This window comes from Xyrauchen texanus, chromosome 32, assembly GCF_025860055.1.
Source record: "Xyrauchen texanus isolate HMW12.3.18 chromosome 32, RBS_HiC_50CHRs, whole genome shotgun sequence".
In the NCBI taxonomy this organism is placed as follows: Eukaryota; Metazoa; Chordata; class Actinopteri; order Cypriniformes; family Catostomidae; genus Xyrauchen; species Xyrauchen texanus.
This window is the reverse complement of record NC_068307.1, coordinates 27921256-27941104: the sequence shown is the minus strand read 5'-3', so window position 1 is coordinate 27941104 and position 19849 is coordinate 27921256. Positions and strand designations below refer to the sequence as shown.

General features: G+C 37.6%; 1 protein-coding gene across 1 annotated transcript in view; it reads left to right on the top strand.

Moving 5' to 3' along the window:
* The window catches only part of LOC127625900 (RAF proto-oncogene serine/threonine-protein kinase-like), a 65089-nt gene that overhangs the window by 20982 nt on the left and 24258 nt on the right, over nt 1-19849 (top strand). The window contains exons 2-12 of the mRNA XM_052101344.1: nt 1714-1940; nt 2750-2865; nt 3748-3850; nt 8779-8936; nt 10483-10569; nt 12023-12179; nt 12348-12372; nt 14059-14159; nt 14730-14847; nt 19417-19501; nt 19640-19816. Of these exons, the coding sequence (XP_051957304.1) occupies nt 1743-1940; nt 2750-2865; nt 3748-3850; nt 8779-8936; nt 10483-10569; nt 12023-12179; nt 12348-12372; nt 14059-14159; nt 14730-14847; nt 19417-19501; nt 19640-19816 (1325 nt within the window). The 5' untranslated portion in view covers nt 1714-1742. The remainder of the gene's footprint in view (nt 1-1713; nt 1941-2749; nt 2866-3747; nt 3851-8778; nt 8937-10482; nt 10570-12022; nt 12180-12347; nt 12373-14058; nt 14160-14729; nt 14848-19416; nt 19502-19639; nt 19817-19849) is intronic.

Below are 19849 nucleotides of genomic sequence, written 5' to 3'. Positions count from 1 at the left end.
CGTTCACAGCTTCATCTTATGTAGACCCCAAAGTATTAGGGAATTATTATTATTATAAATTCAGAAGCACTCTCGTTGTGGAATAAGTGGAGCCGGATCTCTTTTAAAGGAAACATGCGTTACATCTTAAATGCAGTTATTTTAATGTGTTATAGCTTTATTAAAGTTCAAATAGTACAGAAGCAGCTCATGTTAATTTATATAATATAATAACTATAAACTCAGAAACTGGCATTTCTCTGTGTGGTCTGTGCCTCTTCTATGAGTTGCGATATTTAACTTGAAGTGTTGCTCAATGGTATATTTTTGTTCTTAGTTCAGCTGTTAATTTGTTAACTTTGTTAATAAAAGAGTGTTGTTCAGTAACCTGTTTTGGTTTGGTACCGAAAATGGTATCGAGTACCGTCAAATTTCACTGGTATTTGTACCGACTACTGAAATTTTGAAATACCGTGACAACACTAGTTGACACACATTTCTGCCATTTACAGCAGGGACAGCCGCATTCTACAACCAAATTAATTCAAGTATTGACAACTGCATTTTCTTAAATTCCACTTAGTGAGTACAGAACCAAACTACTAGTTGTTAATGATGTGATTAATAGCAAGTCTGATATGTATCTTCTCCTGGTGTAAATCATGCAAACAGGTATGTGTCTTCACTCATTCATAAATTCCAGTCTGTTTCGTTCCACTGTAGTTTCTTTCACCAGCACTGCTCTCTTGGTGTACAGAGAGCGTGCGCAGCTGCTTAATGAGCAATAACAAAACACAGCGACTGTGTTAATGGCAGTGAACTAAAAATTGCCTGAGATTTAATGTACCTGCCTTGTGCATAATATTTCTTTGGTTAAAAATAGGGGACACCAAACGGGTTAAACTGGTTTTATTGTGAACAAGAAACATGGATGCCATTATATTCATTATCAAGAAATTTTGTTTTATCAATTCAACTTTCTATAGACCTGTAAAATGCTTGTTGTGATAGTAATGTTGGCAGTATTGGGAGGAGCAATTCTTTGGAGAAAAAAATAAAAAATAATACAGGTTTTTCACATAAATACCCAATAAATAAAAAGAAAAGTTATTTATATTTTTTATTTTATGATTAAAATCATCCTAGGAGACTCTTTATCGAAGAATCACCCATTGTCTTTGTATTTTGTTCACAAAGATGATTCATTCATTTTGAACATTGTGTATTACAGTACAATAATTTGACAATTTTGTTACTTGTGTTTGACTGATGCAAAATATTTATCAGAAGTACTAGGGATGGGCACTTTGAGTAATTTCTTGAGTAGTCGAGTACTCTAACATATAAAAAAAACAAGTAATCAATTACTTGAAATTTTGAATTTAATGTCAACCTTCTTTTGACCATGTTTTTCTTATGAAAAACAAGCACTATGCATAAACAACAAGAATAAGAACATTAAAAAATAAACAAACAAAAACATTTGCACTCACACAAAGAAACCTGTATTCCAAGTCTTCAGAAGCGATACAGTCACTTTAAATAATGGCAGAATTTTCTTTTCTGAAGAACTAACGGCAATATTTAGTTGAGAGAAGTAGTTTCAATGTTGCCCACTACAGGAAAATCAAATGTTTTTACTAGTCGGATATCGGATATTTAAAGATGAACGAGTATGCAACATCACTAATAAGTACATTTGTTTAAGTTATATCTGTTTTGTTCTTATGGCAGATTGCTGAAGTTCTCTGCTGACTGCTGTGATGGAGCATATTCAAGGGGCATGGAAAAGCGTCAGTCATGGGTTTGGATACAAAGACTCTGTATTTGAAGACTCTTGTATGTCTCCCACCATTCTCAAGAACTACCCTTACCGCAGATTATCGGATGATGGGAGAATCCCAGACTCAAAAACTAGCAGCACAATTCGCGTCTACCTGCCCAACAAACAACGCACTGTGGTAACTTGGAAATAATCAATGTTGTTTTAGAACATGGTCTTTGAATGTTTGAGACAATATAATGAGGATGGAATAACATAGTACTGACCGTAAAACAAATTTTACATTTGGTGGATGCCTCTAACGATTGTGCTTTATTTATGTCTCTTTACTAATTATTGTGCTATTAAATTTCAATTTAGTAAATATACCCATAATCGGGGACTAAAAACTTTCCGGAGTGTAAACGTTATTTTTGAATGCTGGTAACTGGTTATAACTGGTTAATTTTGTTTCTGATAATGTTTTCATGAAACTAAAATCCAAAGGGTTTATCACCGTAAATATTTGGAACTATACCACTTCATGTTACCCAGAAAAATTAAACATGCTTTGATCCTGAAGGAAACCGCTGCATCACACATTTATTTGCCCAATTGCCCATTGTGGATGTCATAGTCTGATTGAAGACCTTTATAACATAACAACAATGTATAATTATAAAACCTTATTAGAGGTAAAAAAATATATTTCTCAAGTGTTTTCAAGTGTCACTGAATTATTGTTAGATATGATGCATTAATTCAGATTTGATACTTTGGGTTTTTGCTCAGAAGCTGATCTGTAAATAAAATTGTACTTAATTGTTAATTAATTGCTTATGATTTCTATGCCGATAAATCCACCAGTAACCTTTTGGAAAGGAGGCAGGAAACATTTAATTTGATAATGAACACATAATTTAGAATGTCTGCATTTATATACCCTTAGCTTGTTTCTTACTACTTTCCATTGAAATGAAAAACTTTTGAAATGGTGTGGTCTAATAGGTGAATGTGCGACCAGGCATGACATTACACAACTGCCTCATCAAAGCCCTGAAAGTTCGTGGACTTCAGCCAGAATGCTGTGCTGTTTTCAAGCTGCATGCAGAACATACCAAACAGTAAGTCCCAGGCCAGCAATGCAATGAAGCGTTAAAGGGATAGTAAATCCAAAAATGTTCTAATGTGCTCAACCTCTTGCCATTCCAAATGTTTTTTTGGTTGCTTAGGAGACCTGGCTGGAGTCACTCAGCACACCCTGGATTCGAACTTGCGACTCTAGGGGTGGTAGTCAGTGTCAATAATCGCTGCACTACCCAGGCCCCCAGACATCCACAATCTTGAAACCACCAATAGCGCCACCAGTCTCCCCTTGAACACTTCAACAGTTTGTTTATTTTTTATGTAGAGATGCACTCAGTAATTTTTTCCTCATTAAAAACGTTTGACTCAAGACATCATAATTTCGCAATATATGTAGGAAATCATGACCACTCACATTAAAATGAAGACTCCCACCATATCAGTAAAATTATAAAAGCTGTTTTATTCTACATGGAGAGGGTCCGCACATGGGGGCTACCATGTTAGAATCACGTGACCAGCCGAATACTACTTGCTTAATTTCAGTAACCGTCCTGATATTTGACACTTTCATTCATTGATTAAAGTAATCATGGCTGACTGTGAATACTAAATCTATACAATGTGCCACAGACAAAAGTTACTGAGTGCACCTTTAAAGTAAACACAGAAAGTGGTCACAAAAATGGTCTGAAATTATTTGTTCATGAATTGGAGTGATCCGACTCATTGAGCATAGTGGTTAACAGCTCACTGGAGAGGAAGATTATTAGTGAATAAAGCCTTACATTTTGGTCTGTTGCTATCATAGGACTTCAGAATACTTTTGAAAACAGTGCAGAAGTCGTAAGCAACTTTTTAAGATATTATAACCGATTTCATTCTATGCTCAATTAATGCAAACACTTTCTTTTATTTAGTAAAAAGTGCCGGATGGATTGGAACACTGATTCTACCTCACTCGTGGGAGAGGAGCTACTGGTTGAAGTCTTAGATCACGTACCCCTGACGACGCACAATTTTGTGGGTTGGAATAATATTCTTGATTTATTTTTTTCTTTTGTTTCTGTCTACATAGCCAGCTAGCTTCTAAGGCAGCATCATAACAATTTTGAACCTCATAACTGACTGATTTTAATCTGTGTCATAAAAAAAAGGGTATGCCGCAAGGTGTATGGCAGACTTGTCTCACTATTAATTTCCAAAAATCTTGGTGTAAGGAAATTCTGAAATTGATTTTTAAACTTTTACTCATTGTTAAGCTGATAATATAATTTGTAATTATGTTATTTGTATTAAATTATAAAAATATACTTCGTGACCAAGAAAAGAAGTTGCAGTTTGGATTTAAATAAGCAGATGCTTAAGAGACTATGACTGGATCATTATTGCAGTGATTTCATGCGTTTCATGAAATCATAATTGGCAACAATTATTTTAACCTTAACTGATGCAGTGTATCTTCACATTGCTTAAAAAACCATTTCGGAAGATGTATCCTGTGGTCGTGGAAATTATGTTACTGTGTTTCAGAAGGGGCAAATTATTGGCTTTGCTTTGATTTGCGTGAGGTCTCACTTAAGTTGGGATGTAAAATTCACATTAAAGGCTTAGTAACTACTATTTACGCTGCCAGGTCAAAAGAAAAGTGCCATTTGGATTTAAATAAGCAGAGTGCTTGGATCATTATTGCAGTGATCAATATGATTCAGCTGGCAACAATTATTTTATCAAGTAAGAAAACGACTAAGGAGATTGCTGAAATCACTGGAATTGGGTTAAGAACTGTCCAATGCATTATTAAAACCTGGAAGGTTAGTGGTGAACCATCACCTTCGTGGAAAAAATCTTGAATGATCACGATCGACAGTAGAACACACATCTATGTTTAATAGTGAAAGTAAGAGCATTTCCACATGCACAAAGTGACGAGAACTTACAGGATTAGGATAAACAGCTGCGTGGAAGATTGGACTGTGGAGCAATGGTAAAAGTTCATGTGGTCTGATGATTCCAGATTTACCCCATTCCAAAGCAATGGGCTTGTCATGGTAAGAAGGGAAGTGCATGACGCGATGCACCCATCATGCATAGTGCCCACTGTATAAGCCTCAGGAGTCTGTGTTATGATCTGGGGTTTATGCTCAATGGTTGGTCAGGTCTAGGCTCAGCAACATTATGTGGCAATAAAATAAAGTCAGCTGAATACCTGAATGTACTGAATGACCAGGTTATCCCATCAATGGATTTTTTTCCTTCCCTGACGGCACGGGCATATTTCCAGGATGACAATGCCAAGATTCATCGAGCTCAAATTGTGAGAGTGGTTCAGTGAGCATGGGGAATCATTTTCACACTTGTGTTGGCCACCACAGAGTGCTTGAGAAGATTTTACGGAGTGGTTTGACTCTCCCGCCATAAATACAAGATCTCGGCCAAAGAAATTGGCAACTCTGGAAGGAAATAAAGGTTGTAACGTTGCATTATGTTGTAATGTCACAACAATGTCATGATGAATGTGAGCTGTAATCAAAGGTAAACTAAAAATTAGTGTATGCAACCTTTTGGTTTTTTTGGCCAGGCAGTGTAGATGGAAGAATACAAGCATTTTCATTTGCTAGAAAACAAAAAGTTCCAAAAGATAAAAAAAAAAAAACAGCACAAAAATGGAGCAAACACAATATATACTGTGGTGTGATCTTTGCTTCTGATGCGACTGCTCCTGGATTCAAGCGATATTGCTACTGGATATCAGTGGATGAAAGAAACCGGGATGCAGTTGGTTGCATATTTCATGTTTTCTAAAGAACAGAGAGTGGACCGTGGAGAAAACTGTAAAAAAAAAAAAATAGAAAACTGAAGCATGCCTGTATGTGGGGGTGCGCTGTCTCCAGCTGCTCTTGAATAGGCCGCTTCTGGTGCTTAATGCAATGAATGTAATGTAAGGATTTTTGAGCAAATATACTGTACATGCTCAATGGCGACGGAACGTGTAAAATGGATTGAACAAAAACTGGACCTGACAATAGAAGAAATGGAATGGATCAACAAAGGTGTTTTATCAAAGGTGCAGGAACATATTTCCAGACCAATTTAACCTTGAGCATAATTCATCGTAAATCTAAAAAAAAAAAAACATTTGATCAAATATACCAAATATCAAGGAAATTAAAACAAATGTGTAAAAATTTACCAAAATGGAAATTTAAGAAACAAAGTGTAGAGATTCAAGGAAAGGAGGGCCCACGACTTGTTCAGGTCAGTCTTTTTTATTATACACCGAACGTACGCTTTAAGCGCAACGAAAACGGCTTTCTCTTACAAAAGGCAACAGCCCACATGTAGCTTGTCAGCTGGACTCTTGTGCTCTGTCTCTCTCTCGTCTGGTGGTGCTGGCGTGGCAATTTATATGCCGCTCTCCCCATGCTCACTGGAATTAGAGACAGGTGTTAGAAATAATTTAGCTCAGGTGCAAGCGCCCTTACCGTTTTCTCTCTCCAGATGGGTGCTTGACAACGCCCCCACTGCCACATACCTCCACCGCCCAACTCATCCGGACTGCGTACCACTCAGTTAGCAACAGTCAGGAAGTCTGCGACAGCCATCTGCGCCCCCGTTCTGTGGACCATCTTGAACTTAAAACTAACCGAACGGAAGCATCATAAATTTGTGCAATCCGAATGGCATGGCTGTTTTTTCGTGGGAAATTGGTGTCAAGTGGATCTGCCATTAACCTTTTGTTAAATCTAATATCGAATAAAAACGAGCAGTACCTAGCCGATCGAGCATCTCATCAAAGCTGGGCATCGGGTACGCATCAAATTTAGACATCGCGTTGACTTTTCTATTATACACACAGAACCGTACATTGCCAATCACCACCACCTTGCACGGGGAACTGGCCGCGGTGGCGGAGCTCGTGGCAGGAATGGGCTCTGGAGAGAGATCAGAGTGAGATTGTAGGGGGAACACACAGGGGGAAGGGAGAGAGAAGAGCGCTATTCCACCCTCTGGTACGCCGCCATATGGACGGCTTCCTCCAGCGACGCCGGGCGGTGGCACTGGACCCACTCCGCCGTTCCCTTTGGTAGACGAAGGTCTGCTCCAGTACCACCTGATCGACGACTTCCACGACGTCACAGTTCGCCGCCAGCAGCCATTTCTGACACGTGTCTCGGAGCCGTTGGGAAAAGGCAAACGGGCGGTCAGGCTTCCCCAGCTTCAGGGACTGGAAGAGCTGCCGGTACTGCTCTGGGCTTCGACCCACCCGCTACAGGATGGCCTTTTTCAGGTCGTCGTAGGCCAGGAGGTTAGCCTCTGGCAGTTGTTGAGCAGCATGCTGGGCTTCCCCGGACAGTAGCGGGAGGAGCCTGGCCAGCCACTGCTCACGTGGCCAGCTCCAGTCCTCAGCAGTCTGCTCAAATAGGTCCAGAAACACCTCAGCGTCATCTTCCGCCCCCGTGTTCAGGAGTGTGGGTGGGGACAGGGGGCTGCGGTTGTCTGGGGTCACGGCCGGGGCTCTCTCTCCTGGCCAAGAAGGCTTCGGATCACATGCCAGTCCTCTCCTTGAGCTCGCATGAGTTCACAAAATCTTTTGCAAAAGAGTGACGGATACTAAATATTTTTGGCGAAACAACATGTGTGACCCGTAAAGCTGGCTCTAACGTGCCAGTGGCAAAAAAAGTTAAAAACACACGTCAGGCCATGTAGGTTGGGAGAAAGCCCTACATCTCAATTCACATACTATCCATAATAATTATTATGCAATATTAGCTCTGCAAAGCACCAAATGTTAGCACAGTAGGAAAACTAAAAAGTGTCTAGTGTAATACTGCTTTTGATGTTCTGTGAATTTACAGAATTTTTTTTTATCCTATGACTAATTTTAATTGCATACTGTATGAATTAATGTGTTACAGGGATAGTTCACCCATCATTTACTCACCCTCATTGCATCCAAGATGTGTATGACTTTCTTCTGCTTGGCACATAAAAAGAATATTTCAGCTCTGTTGGTCCATACAATTCAAGTGAATGGGTACCGGAATTTTTACGCTTCAAAAACACATAAAAGCATCATAAAAATAATCCATAAGACTCCAGTGGTTAAATCCATATCTTCAGAAGCTAAATGATAAGTGAGGGTGGAAACAGATATTTAAGTCCTTTTTTACCATCGATCTCCATTTTCACTTTAACATTCTTCTTTTGTTTTTGCCGATTTGCATTTTTTGTGTATGTCACCACCTACTTGGAAGGGAGGAGAATTTATAGTGAATAAGGACATAAATATTAATCTGTTTCTCACCTACTCGTACTGTATTATATCGCTTCCAAGGATATTGATTTAACCACTGGAGTCATATGGATTACATTTATGCTGCCTTCATTTGCCTTTTGGAGCTTAAGATTTGATTTGGTACCACAGTGTTCGCTTCCAAGGACCTACAGAGCTGAAATATTCCTCAATCTTCATTTGTTTTCAGCAGAAGAAAGGAAGTCATACACATTTGGGATAGCATAAAGTAAATGATGAGAGAATATTCAGTTTTGGGTGAAAAATCCATTTAATGTCAGCCCATGACATGTAACCAACCAGTTAACCAAAGCTGGCAACCCTACTAATAAGTACATTGCTTGTATTAGAAAATTGTTACAGTTACGAATTACAGTGCTTTATGATATTTAATGAAATATATATGTTCTGCTTTAGATTTTGGGCAAAACAAGTTATCTTAGAAGTCAGGATAATTTTGTTGCCAACCTTTTGGACTAACCTGCACATTGGGATATAACTTTTGTTTACACAAATTTAAATGTTTTATTATTTTCATTGTTGGGTGATGTACCTTTTTAAAATGTTGTCTATGTAGGTAGTTCTAGGTTTTTAAAACTGAGTGTTTGTCATGTTTATAAATTATCTGTCTAATTTGTTCATCGACTCTTCACAGGTACGAAAAACATTTTTAAAGTTGGCCTTTTGTGACATATGTCAGAAGTTTCTCCTACACGGCTTTAGGTGTCAGACATGTGGCTACAAATTTCACGAGCATTGCAGCACCAAAGTGCCCACCATGTGTGTGGACTGGAGCAACATTCGACAGCTCTTGTGAGTTTTAAAGACCACTTCTAGAAACGCCACCTTTAGCAGACATACATTCAAAGAAATGGCAGAGCAAAATGTATGTGCAACCTGCTTTGCTTTACTTCGGAAGTTCAATAGGGACATGGGTACCTCAGCTTCAGTTAAAATATTGAGGAGGAAATAGTGTTTCTTGCATCCATTGTCTTTATCATTACAATAATGATTACAATAATAATTTACCTCACAATAATTTTTTTCATGTAAAGTCTATAAATTGTTCTTGGTGATGGCAGTCTATAAAATTATGTTTTTAAAAATCTGTATCCAGTAATGACTATAAAAATCATGGCAAAAGTTATTGAAACCTAGTCTTTACACTTTCCATTATAAATATATGCATGTATTCATTTATGGGATGATTTTGTGTAACCCTGGGTTTATGTAGCATTTAGATAACCCCAAAGGCTTCATAATCAGTGTTTACATTCAGTATTTAAGTGAAGATAGACATGTAGATTTAGTTCAAGAGAAGTCTCTTGATGCCACAGATCCAAAGTGCACAGAAAGTGTTTTGCATAGTGGCCTGTTATACTTTGAGCTTTATAGATGTCTATCAATGAAAATCAGACATGCATAGTACAATGGTCCATTCTTCTGATGCTTGTTACTTCATCCTGAATTCCTCCCAAAGCCCTCCTTTATAAAAATAAATATAATCTCCAAAAATATAAATTCTGTCATTTACTCACTCTCATGTTGTTCCAAACCTATATAACGTTATTTCTCAGTTTCCATTCACTTTCATTGAATGGAAAGTTTGCAATGAAAGTGAATGGTGACTGAGTCTAACATTCAGCCTAACAAATTGTGTTCCACAGGAGAAAGTAAGTCATATGTTTGAAACAAAATGAGGGTGGGTTAAGGACAGACTTTTCATATTTTGGGTGAACTGTCCTTTTACAATGTAGAATTATGCAAAAGACCGTAATAAGGACAATCTTTATTGGTCCAGCATACCAGTGAATTTGTTTCTATGATTGCTGTACTGTTAATATACAGTACTGTGCAAAAGTCTCAGGTACATTAGCTGTTTCACAAAACCATTTGTCTTAAGATGGTTATTTTATATCTTCTGCTTTAATGTGTCAATAGGAAATATCAATCTTAGTTTCTCAAACATTCCTTTCACAAATAGAATAGAAGTAGAACAAGGAGTCCTGCAATAGATGGTGTGGGCTGCACAGAGCCCAGATCTCAACATCAAGTCAGTCTAAGACATGAATACATTATACATATACTAAATTCATATTACTGTGATATTCTCTAAGATGCTTGAAACAACTTTCAAAAACTGTGCGCAAGTGTACCTTGGAGAAGGTTGTGTATACTGCACTTTGCATGAAGCTATTTGATAAATATTCATGGCATAATTTTTTTTAAACATTCTCACCATACTACATTTTTCACAACTGCCTAAAACTTTGGCACAGTACTGTAATTTTTGGAGTGCACTCTCAAAACAATTTAGAGACATTTTGTGTCAAACACCTTTGTCGTGTTCATCTTCCAGGCTGTTCCCCACTCCAGGAGAGAATGGGACTACATCCCTCCCTCCCCCATCATCCCGGCGGATGCAAAACTCTCGATTCCCCTTCAGGTAAATGCCTGTTTCTCTATGTAGCTTATATCTACTGATCTGACACAAACAGTTCACCATTCCTCATGAAAATTAAAACATGCCCAGCTGCCATCTTGATGCTGGATTTTCGAATGTTTTGTTCCTTGTATTGAGGGTATTAAAAGGTATAGTTACTAAATGTATTTGGTAATGGTTGTTGTTCCTTACAGTAAAGATATCTTTTAAAAGTTATTGAAAATGTAGTTACACCTTTTAATTATACCGGTCCATTTTTCCATCTTTAAGGACATGGCCATGTTATTGGTTTTATCTGAAAATTCTTCATTTTATGACACTTTACAACTAACTAGTTGTTAGTTATAAATAGTGACCAGCTATGGAGTTATATTTGTGCCACAATGTGTAAAATTATAATTTGAGAGCACAAAAATGTTCTCCGCGTGAAAGATAATTTTTTGTGCTCAAAATATAATTTTGCACATGCAAGATATTTTGATCTTACAAAAATGCTCTGCATGCGCAAGACAATATTTTGAGTGCACAAAAAGTTATGTTGCATGTGCTTTAACTCGGCATTGAGTTGAACAAAGCAATGTATCATCTTGCAAAGATTAATCATTTTGAACAAACAAAAATAAGATTTGTGCTCAAAGTATGAATGTGTGCTGATGTCAACATTTGCACAGAATTCTGACATTTATGTTACTCCATTGATTTTTGCTTGTGCAAGATCTTGCTTGGTCTCGTATGTGTTCTGCATGTGCTCTTTTAGACTGCTTACTTGATTTTTCCACCTGTATTCCGACAAGTCCTGCCTCCTAAATCAGGATTGGCTATAAGGAGCTGCTAACAAGTGCTCTGCTATTGGACAGTTGAGGTAGCTACAGCAACCATGAACATCTCTGTGTAAATTTTGCAGAAGTTTTTCAGAAGAATTTTGCTCCAAGTTCAGGTCACACTTGATAAATATAATATATATTACAAGAGATATTTACCCCATGGATTATAGACATACTAGGAATACTGCAAGGCTTAACTTACTGTAATGTATGTTTTTCAAAATATACACTCTCAAAATATAATCCTGCGTGTGCAGTATTGTGGCACAAATATTACTCCATAACCAGCAGGTTAACCAACATCACATCTGCCTTGAAAAGAATGAACATAGAAACTTCTGCGAAACTTAATGGCCTGTCAGGGTTTAAGGGTATTTGTCAATAGCCAATTAAGATTGAATGATCTTTTTAAACCATCAATAAAGATTTAAAAGGATTGTTCACCCAAAAATGATAATTCTGCTGTGATCTACTCACCCTCATGTAATTCTAAACTCCTATGATGTTCCAGTCAGTGGAAAGATCTGGTTCCAAACTCAAACTTGTCATAAGACCTTTCAGAAAAGTAACACTCCTACATGCTGTGACCAAGTGCGAAGACTTCACTGACTGATGCAGAAACACTTCTCCAGTCCTTATCACAGATACTCCACACCAAATGCTTTCAACTACATCACCCCCGTTCCGTTGCCTGGTGTTTCTCTCAGTCATAATAAGGTGCTGTCCACATCCACCCCTAATGTCCACATGGTCAGCACTGCCCAACCAGTTGATGAAGCTGCTTATCGGGTAAGACATCAATACTCAGTTCAAAATGACCCCTTAATTAGAAATATATTGATTTGCAGAGCTATGTTATATCCTAAGTTTAGAATATGGCCCCTTTATGGATAAACAATTTTTGTGTGCTGTCAGATTTTCCATACGTTAATATAGTACTTCTCTCTTCATTTATAGGAAGCATTAGGATGTGAAGAATCAGGTAAGAGTTTGTTCTAACTTGTTCCTCGAAGATTTCTATATAGGGCTATATACAGTGCATCTGGAAAGTATTCACAGCGCTTCACTTTTTCCACATTTTGTTATGTTACATCCTTATTCCAAAATTGATTATATTCATTATTTTCCTCAAAATTGTACAAACAATACCCCATAATGACAACCTGAAAAGTTTGTTTGCAAATGTATTAAAAATAAAAAATTCACATGTACATAAGTATTCACAGCCTTTGCCATGACACTCAAAATTTAGCTCAGGTGCATGATGTTTCTACAACTTGATTGGAGTCCACCTGTGGTAAATTCAGTTGATTGGACATTATTTGGAAAGGCACGCACCTGTCTATATAAGTTCCCACAGTTAACAGTGCATGTCAGAGCACAAGCCATGAAGTCAAAGGAATTGTCTGTAGTCCTCCGAAACCGGATTGTATCGAGGCACAGATCTGGGAGAGGGTACAGAAAACTTTCTGCAGCATTGAAGGTCCCAATGAGCACAGTGGACTCCATCTGTAAATGGAATAAATTTGGAACCACCAGGACTCTTCCTAGAGCTGGCCGCCCAGCCAAACTGAGGGATCGGGGGAGAAGGGTCTTAGTCAGGGAGGTGACTAAGAACCCGATGGTCACTCTGACAGAGCTCCAGCATTTCTCTGTGGAGAGAGGAGAACCTTCCAGAACAACCATCTCTGCAGCACTCCACCAATCAGGCCTGTATGGTAGAGTGGCCAGACGGAAGCCACTCCTCAGTCAGTGGCACATGACAGCCCGCCTGGAGTTTGCCAAAAGGCACCTGAAGGACTCTCAGACCACGAGAAACAAAATTCTCTGGTCTGATGAAACAAAGATTGAATCTTTTGGCCTGAATGGCAAGCGTCATGTCTGGAGGAAACCAGGCACCTCTCATCACCTGGCCAATACCATCCCTACAGGGAAGCATGGTGGTGGCAGCATCATGCTGTGGGGATGTTTTTCAGCGGCAGGAACTGGGAGACTAGTCAGGATTGAGGGAAAGATGAATGCAGCAATGTACAGAGAAATCCTTGATGAAAACCAGCTCCAGAGCGCTCTGGACCTCAGACTGGGGCAAAGGTTCATCTTCCAACAGGACAACGACCCTAAGCACACAGCCAAGATAACAAAGGAGTGGCTATGGGACAACTCTGTGAATGTCCTTGAGTGGCCCAGCCAGAGCCCAGACTTGAACCCGATTGAACATCTCAGGAGAGATCTGAAAATTGCTGTGCACCGATGCTCCCCATCCAACCTGATAGAGCTTGAGAGGTCCTGCAAAGAAAAATTGGAGAAACTGCCCAAAAATAGGTGTGCCAAGCTTGTAGCATCATACTCTAAAAGACTTGAGACTGTAATTGGTGCCAAAGGTGCTTCAACAAAGTATTGAGCAAAGGTTGTGAATACTTATGTACATGTGATTTATTTTTTGTATTTTTTTATTTTTAATACATTTGCAAAGATTTCAAACAAACTTCTTTCACGTTGTCATTATGGGGTATTGTTTGTAGAATGTTGAGGAAAATAATTCATTTAATCCATTTTGGAATAAGGCTGTAACAAAAAAATTTGGAAAAAGTGAAGGGCTGTGAATACTTTCCAGATGCACTGTATATAAGGGCTCATTCTTCTCTCTTCCTGCCATATTAATTCACAGGAAGCCCTCAAAACCGAAGCCCAATAGAGTGGTCGAAAACCCCAGTGCCAGCTCAGAGGGAAAAAGCACCTTCAACTAACACTCAGGAGAAAAACAGAATCGTAAGTGCCGGAAATATCAGTTTATTTTTTTACTGTAATTTTTATTTGAACCATACAAGAATAAAACAAATGTCATCATCAGATTAGTTTCTGTATACAAGTGGAAGTTTTAAAATAATTTTGAAAAGGGATGCACAATGTATCAATTAATATATTGTATCTGCCAGTGTTAGCATTTTTTATTTTATTTGTTTATATCAATATTTATCTGCTTCCAGTATCATCTAAATCAGACAATGTCAGTGCTTATTTTTTCCTTATTTGTATTCTTGTCAACTTTTCTATGCCATGATAAAGTGATTAAGTGTTGTCCATATTTTTTATTGTACATTTAATGTTTCAGTGTCTGATTTTACTTGAAGCACAAAAAATTCTATATGGAAAATTCACATTGTGAACACTTTTTAAAAAACAAAACAACAACAACAACAACAGTCAAACGGTATAGATTCATCTGTCATCAGTGCATCCCTAATTTTAAATAAACATAGTAATATAAACATTAGTTTACTGTAGAACGCATACTTTGTCAAATGATCTCTGTAGTAAGGATAACGTGTTGTTTACTAGCGTCCTCGTGAGAAGAGAGATTCCAGCTATTATTGGGAGATTGAGGCCAAAGAGGTGGTCTTCCTCTCCAGGATTGGCTCAGGGTCTTTTGGCACAGTTTACAAAGGGAAGTGGCATGGTAAGATCCTCATTTTATTAGTTTTTTATTGGAATCATTAGCTTCGTTTAAAAATGTGAGGCATCATAGGTGCACATCTGACTTGAAGGCTGTTCCAAAAGATACTACTACTAATAATAATTGCTATCCCTGTTAGACCAATAATTAAACAATATTTTGACACTTGAAGCCCCTTTTTGTACTGTCTAAATACTTGTCTACTGCCAAAATAAATGAATATGATGTAATGAATTTTATGAATTATAATATTTCACAAATTCTTGAGATAAGGGACAAAACATGCCCTATGTACAAATTTCTCAAGAGAATCAAGAGTTTTACAATAATATAAATACTGAAAAAGTTAAATCTAAAGGAAATGTGTATACTCGGGGCATTTATTAGTCAGAAGTTTACATACAACTTGGCGATATAAACTATTTTTTTTCACAATTCCTAATATTTAATAGTAGAAAACATTCCCTGCCTTAGGTCAGTAAGGATCAATAATAATAAGTCAGAATAATAGTAGAGAAAATTATATATTTCAGCTTTTATTTCTTTCATCACATTCCCAGTGGGTCAAAAGATTACATGTGCTTTTAGTATTTGGTAGCATTGCCTTTAAATTGTTTAACTTGGGTAAAATATTTTGGGTAGCCTTCCACAAGCTTCTCACAATAAACTGCTGGAATTCCTCAATCCCTCCATTCCTCCAGACGGAACTGGTGTCAGGTTTGTAGGCATCCTTGCTCGCACATACTTTTTCAGTTCTGCCCACAAATTGTCTATCGGATTGAAGTCAGGGCTTTGTGATGGCCACTCCAATACCTTGACTTTGTTGTCCTTAAGCCATTTTGCCTCAACCAGTATGCTTTGTGTCATTGTCCATTTGGTAGACCCATTTGCAACCAAGCTTTAACTTCCTGTCTGATACCTTGAGATGTTTCTTCAAAATATACACATAATTTTCCTTCTTCATGAAGACATCTATTTTGTGAAGCGCACCAGTACCCCTTCAGCGAAGCACCCCCCACTACATGCTGCCACCCCCATGCTTCACGGTTGGGATGTTGTTCTTCTGCTTTCAAGCCTCACCATTTTTCCTCCAAACTTGATTTGATGGTCATTATGGCCAAACAGTAAAAAAAAAAAAAAAAGTTCATCAGACCAAAGGACATTTCTCCAAAAAAATAAGATCTTTGTCCCCATGTGCACAAACTGTAGTCTGGCTTTTTATTCCGTTTTGGAGCAGTGGCTTCTTCCTTGCTGAGCAGCCTTTCAGGCTATGTCGAAATAGGACTTGTTTTACTGTGAATATATAGATACTTGTCTACCTGTTTCCTCCAGCATCTTCACAAAGTCCTTTGCTGTTTTTCTGGGATTGATTTGCACTTTTCACACCAAACTACGTTCATCTTTAGGAGACAGAATGTGTCTCCTTCCTGAGCGGTTTGATGGCTGGGTGGTCCCATGGTGTTTATACTTGCATACTATTGCTTGTACAGATGAATGTTGTACCTTCATACATTTGGAAATTGCTCCCAAGAATGAACCACAGTTGTTTTTATGAGGTCTTCACTGATTTCTTTTCATTTTCCCATGATGTCAAGCAAAGAGGCACTGAGTTTGCAGGTTGGCCTTAAAGTACATCCACTGGTACAACTGACTACATTTAGGCCATCAGAAGCTAATTAGCTAAAGGCTTGACATCATTAAGTTGCTTAAAAGGCACCTGACCCACTGGAATTATGATAGTCAATTAAAAGTGAAACATTCTGTCTGTAAACAGTTGTTGGAAAAATTACTCCTGTCATGCACAAAGTAGATGTCCTAAAAGACTTGCAAAAACTATAGTTTACTAAAATGAAGTCTGTGGAGTGGTTAGAAGACTTCAACCTTATTGTATGTAAACTTCTTACTTCTACTGTATATTTTTAAATAATTTCATTAGAATTAATTAAATGCATTGGAAGCACTTGTAACTTAACTGCCAAACAAAGCATTTAAAAATGCAACAAATTCATAAAAATAAATATCAACTGAAAGTAGGGGTATTTAGGATATCAAACAGTTAAAATTAAAATGATGATTTTTGGATAATCCTGAATAAATCAGACAATGTCATGGTCAGCTATAACACAGAGTAACACTTTCCCACTTTCTGCTTATGGTGGATGCTCCAGTAGGACTCATAGTCTGGTCATTTATTTTATTTATTTATTTCAAACAAACAATGTTTAAGTCCCTGCAGTCATAGCTTCAACATGTCAACACCATAATCCCATTATGATAATTTCTGTTATGACTAATTTTGGCATTTTAGTTTGGCATTTTAGGTAATAGAGGCAGCTTCAACTAAGTAAAAAACAAAATGGCTCCAGTGCACAACACATGGTTAAGATGGAAAGATATTCAATTTTGTCAACTTCTTTCTGAATAGTGTGAAAATGGAAAAGGAAAAAAAACCCAATTATAGAATGTGTTTTTTCACTTAACTCCTGTACTGAATACCGTGAATTATTAGATAATTAAAGACATTACATTCTTATTATGGATAAAATTAAAATAGCATTCTTTTAGTGTGTCTTATGGAGTTGACTGATATTACAGTAAGATGTAAGTTATAAAAGTGTCCATTTTCAGAAAAGCATTTTTTTTAAAAACCTGTTCACTTACATGGTTCTTTTTGTTCCTTATTTCAAGAATCAGTGATTTTATTATATATTTATAATTTATTTGAATGACTATACACAAGATATCTGGTGATATATTATTTGGTGGCATTTCTAAGTAAATATTGATATGCAATTAATTTGGTTAATGCCTCCTACATGACTTTCAAAGACGTCGGATTGTGGTACCATTTATATTAAACAATTGTCTGGTCATTCGAGTCATAGTTTTCAAATTACATGAGGAGTCAGCGACAGCGGTGAACACATTACAAAACATTTCACTATTGACGAATCTCCGACCACTCTGTTGTGAAACGTAATTTGGAGTCCGGGCAGCGTACACATGAGAAGTGATACGAGATATGAACACAAATGCATGATCATATGTTATGCATTTCAGAATACGATGTGTATGTTTTTAATCATATATTTTATTGGTTACAATTTGAAAAAGTACCACCTCCTGAAAAATCTACCCATTTGCTTACCTGACTGTCTTCAAGAAAATTGGCAATTTCTCACCAACTCTTCTCTTTCTCCACCCAGTTGTTCAGATGAAACATCAAAAAGGCACTGGTGCTCCTGCCAATGTTCCACTAATTTTTCCTCCATTTCTTCGGTCCAATGAGACTTTCTTGATACCTGTAATTGGCTGTTGGTCAACGGTGCAGTTGTATTCCGTCAAAACACATTTCACATTGCGTGATTGAGTCTCAGACAGGTCCAGATATTTAACATTCTAGATATCTCGCTGACATCGGCGATGCATCGGCACTTCTCTCAAATCACATCTTCGATAATTCATACATTGCAATCATGGCTCACGGGAGCGAGTTGTTTTTTTTTTTCTTTTGCTGATGGAGCAAATGGGAACACAAATTATATTTGCTGTGGTCTTCCATTCAACGCTATAGAGGTTTACCCTGCAAGTTACAAACCCACAAATGTGAAAATTCAAAATTCTGTGACTTGACTTATGAGCTGTGGTGTTAGAATTTTCCTGATAAACAAGCAACTTGGGCTGGAAAAACAAGCCCAGTATAAATGACCCTTCGTTTTCCAGCCGGAGGAAGGGGGATTTATTTATTTTTTTCTCCAGAATTTCAGACAACACGGGCTAGTTGACACACTTTTTATTCCAATGGCTATTTAAAAAAAATATTATAATTATTCATTAAAATACTATTTATTTGTAATTATTCAACATAATCCAGCAAAATAAAAACTGACATTTATGAAGAAAAAACAAGCCATTTTGTGTGTTCTAATATTGTAATCGATATATTGCATAAATATTGATTACATTAAAAACATGTGACCTAACTGGCATTGCCTCTCTTGAGCAAAGATGCTTAATGGATGCTAGCGTGGTTTTATTGTGCTCCCACAACTCTGGTAAAGAAGCACAATTTATTATACCAGTTGTCAGATATTATTGCTGATTTTGAAATATGTACTTGGATCGTAATCTTGACCATCCATTTAGGAGATTTCGGTCTTTTCTCATTCAGGTGGATAGTAGCTGCATTGGTATGACTGGAAATAGCCTCCCGAGAGCATTCCAAATATGGCAGACAATAGACTGACTTGTTAGAAAGACTTTGTGTAGAGTGCAGCTTAAACTGTGAATGGGGATATTTGACAGCTGCTTTTAGTGGTGGGTCATATTGTGCTAAGTGGTAATAAGCTCCAGCAAGCCCAAAAACCACAGACTCAATACTGAAAATAAGCCCCCCCAAAAAACAATCCACGACTGCCCATATTTGAAAGCGACTTTCTGAAAAAACAAGCCCAAAGTCGCTTATAATAAGCAGAATTGACAAATGTTTATGCATTTCCGTTTGGGTACTGCCTTAGAAAGTAGCTGCTTTCTAAGGCCCCCCCCCTGTTTTAATGAGTGTGCTCCCTTCAGGTGATGTTGCTGTGAAGATTTTAAAAGTCACAGATCCGACACCAGAGCAGTTTCAGGCCTTTCGCAATGAAGTGGCTGTTCTCAGGTAAAATGACAGGAAAATTTGTAAAATTAGGTTTTACATGAGATTTCTCCAACCCACATGTCACAACACTCTTAACATGTGCAAGAAATCTCAATCTCCATTAGTGATGCTATTGAATAAGTTTCTTCTTCATCGCAGGAAGACCAGGCATGTCAATATTGTTTTGTTTATGGGATACATGACCAAGGCAAACTTGGCCATTGTGACGCAGTGGTGTGAAGGAAATAGTCTCTACAAACATCTGCACGTACAAGAGACAAACTTCCAGATGTTTCAGTTGATTGACATCGCCAGACAGACAGCACAGGGCATGGAGTAAGTCTTTCATAAGTAAAGTGACTATACTTT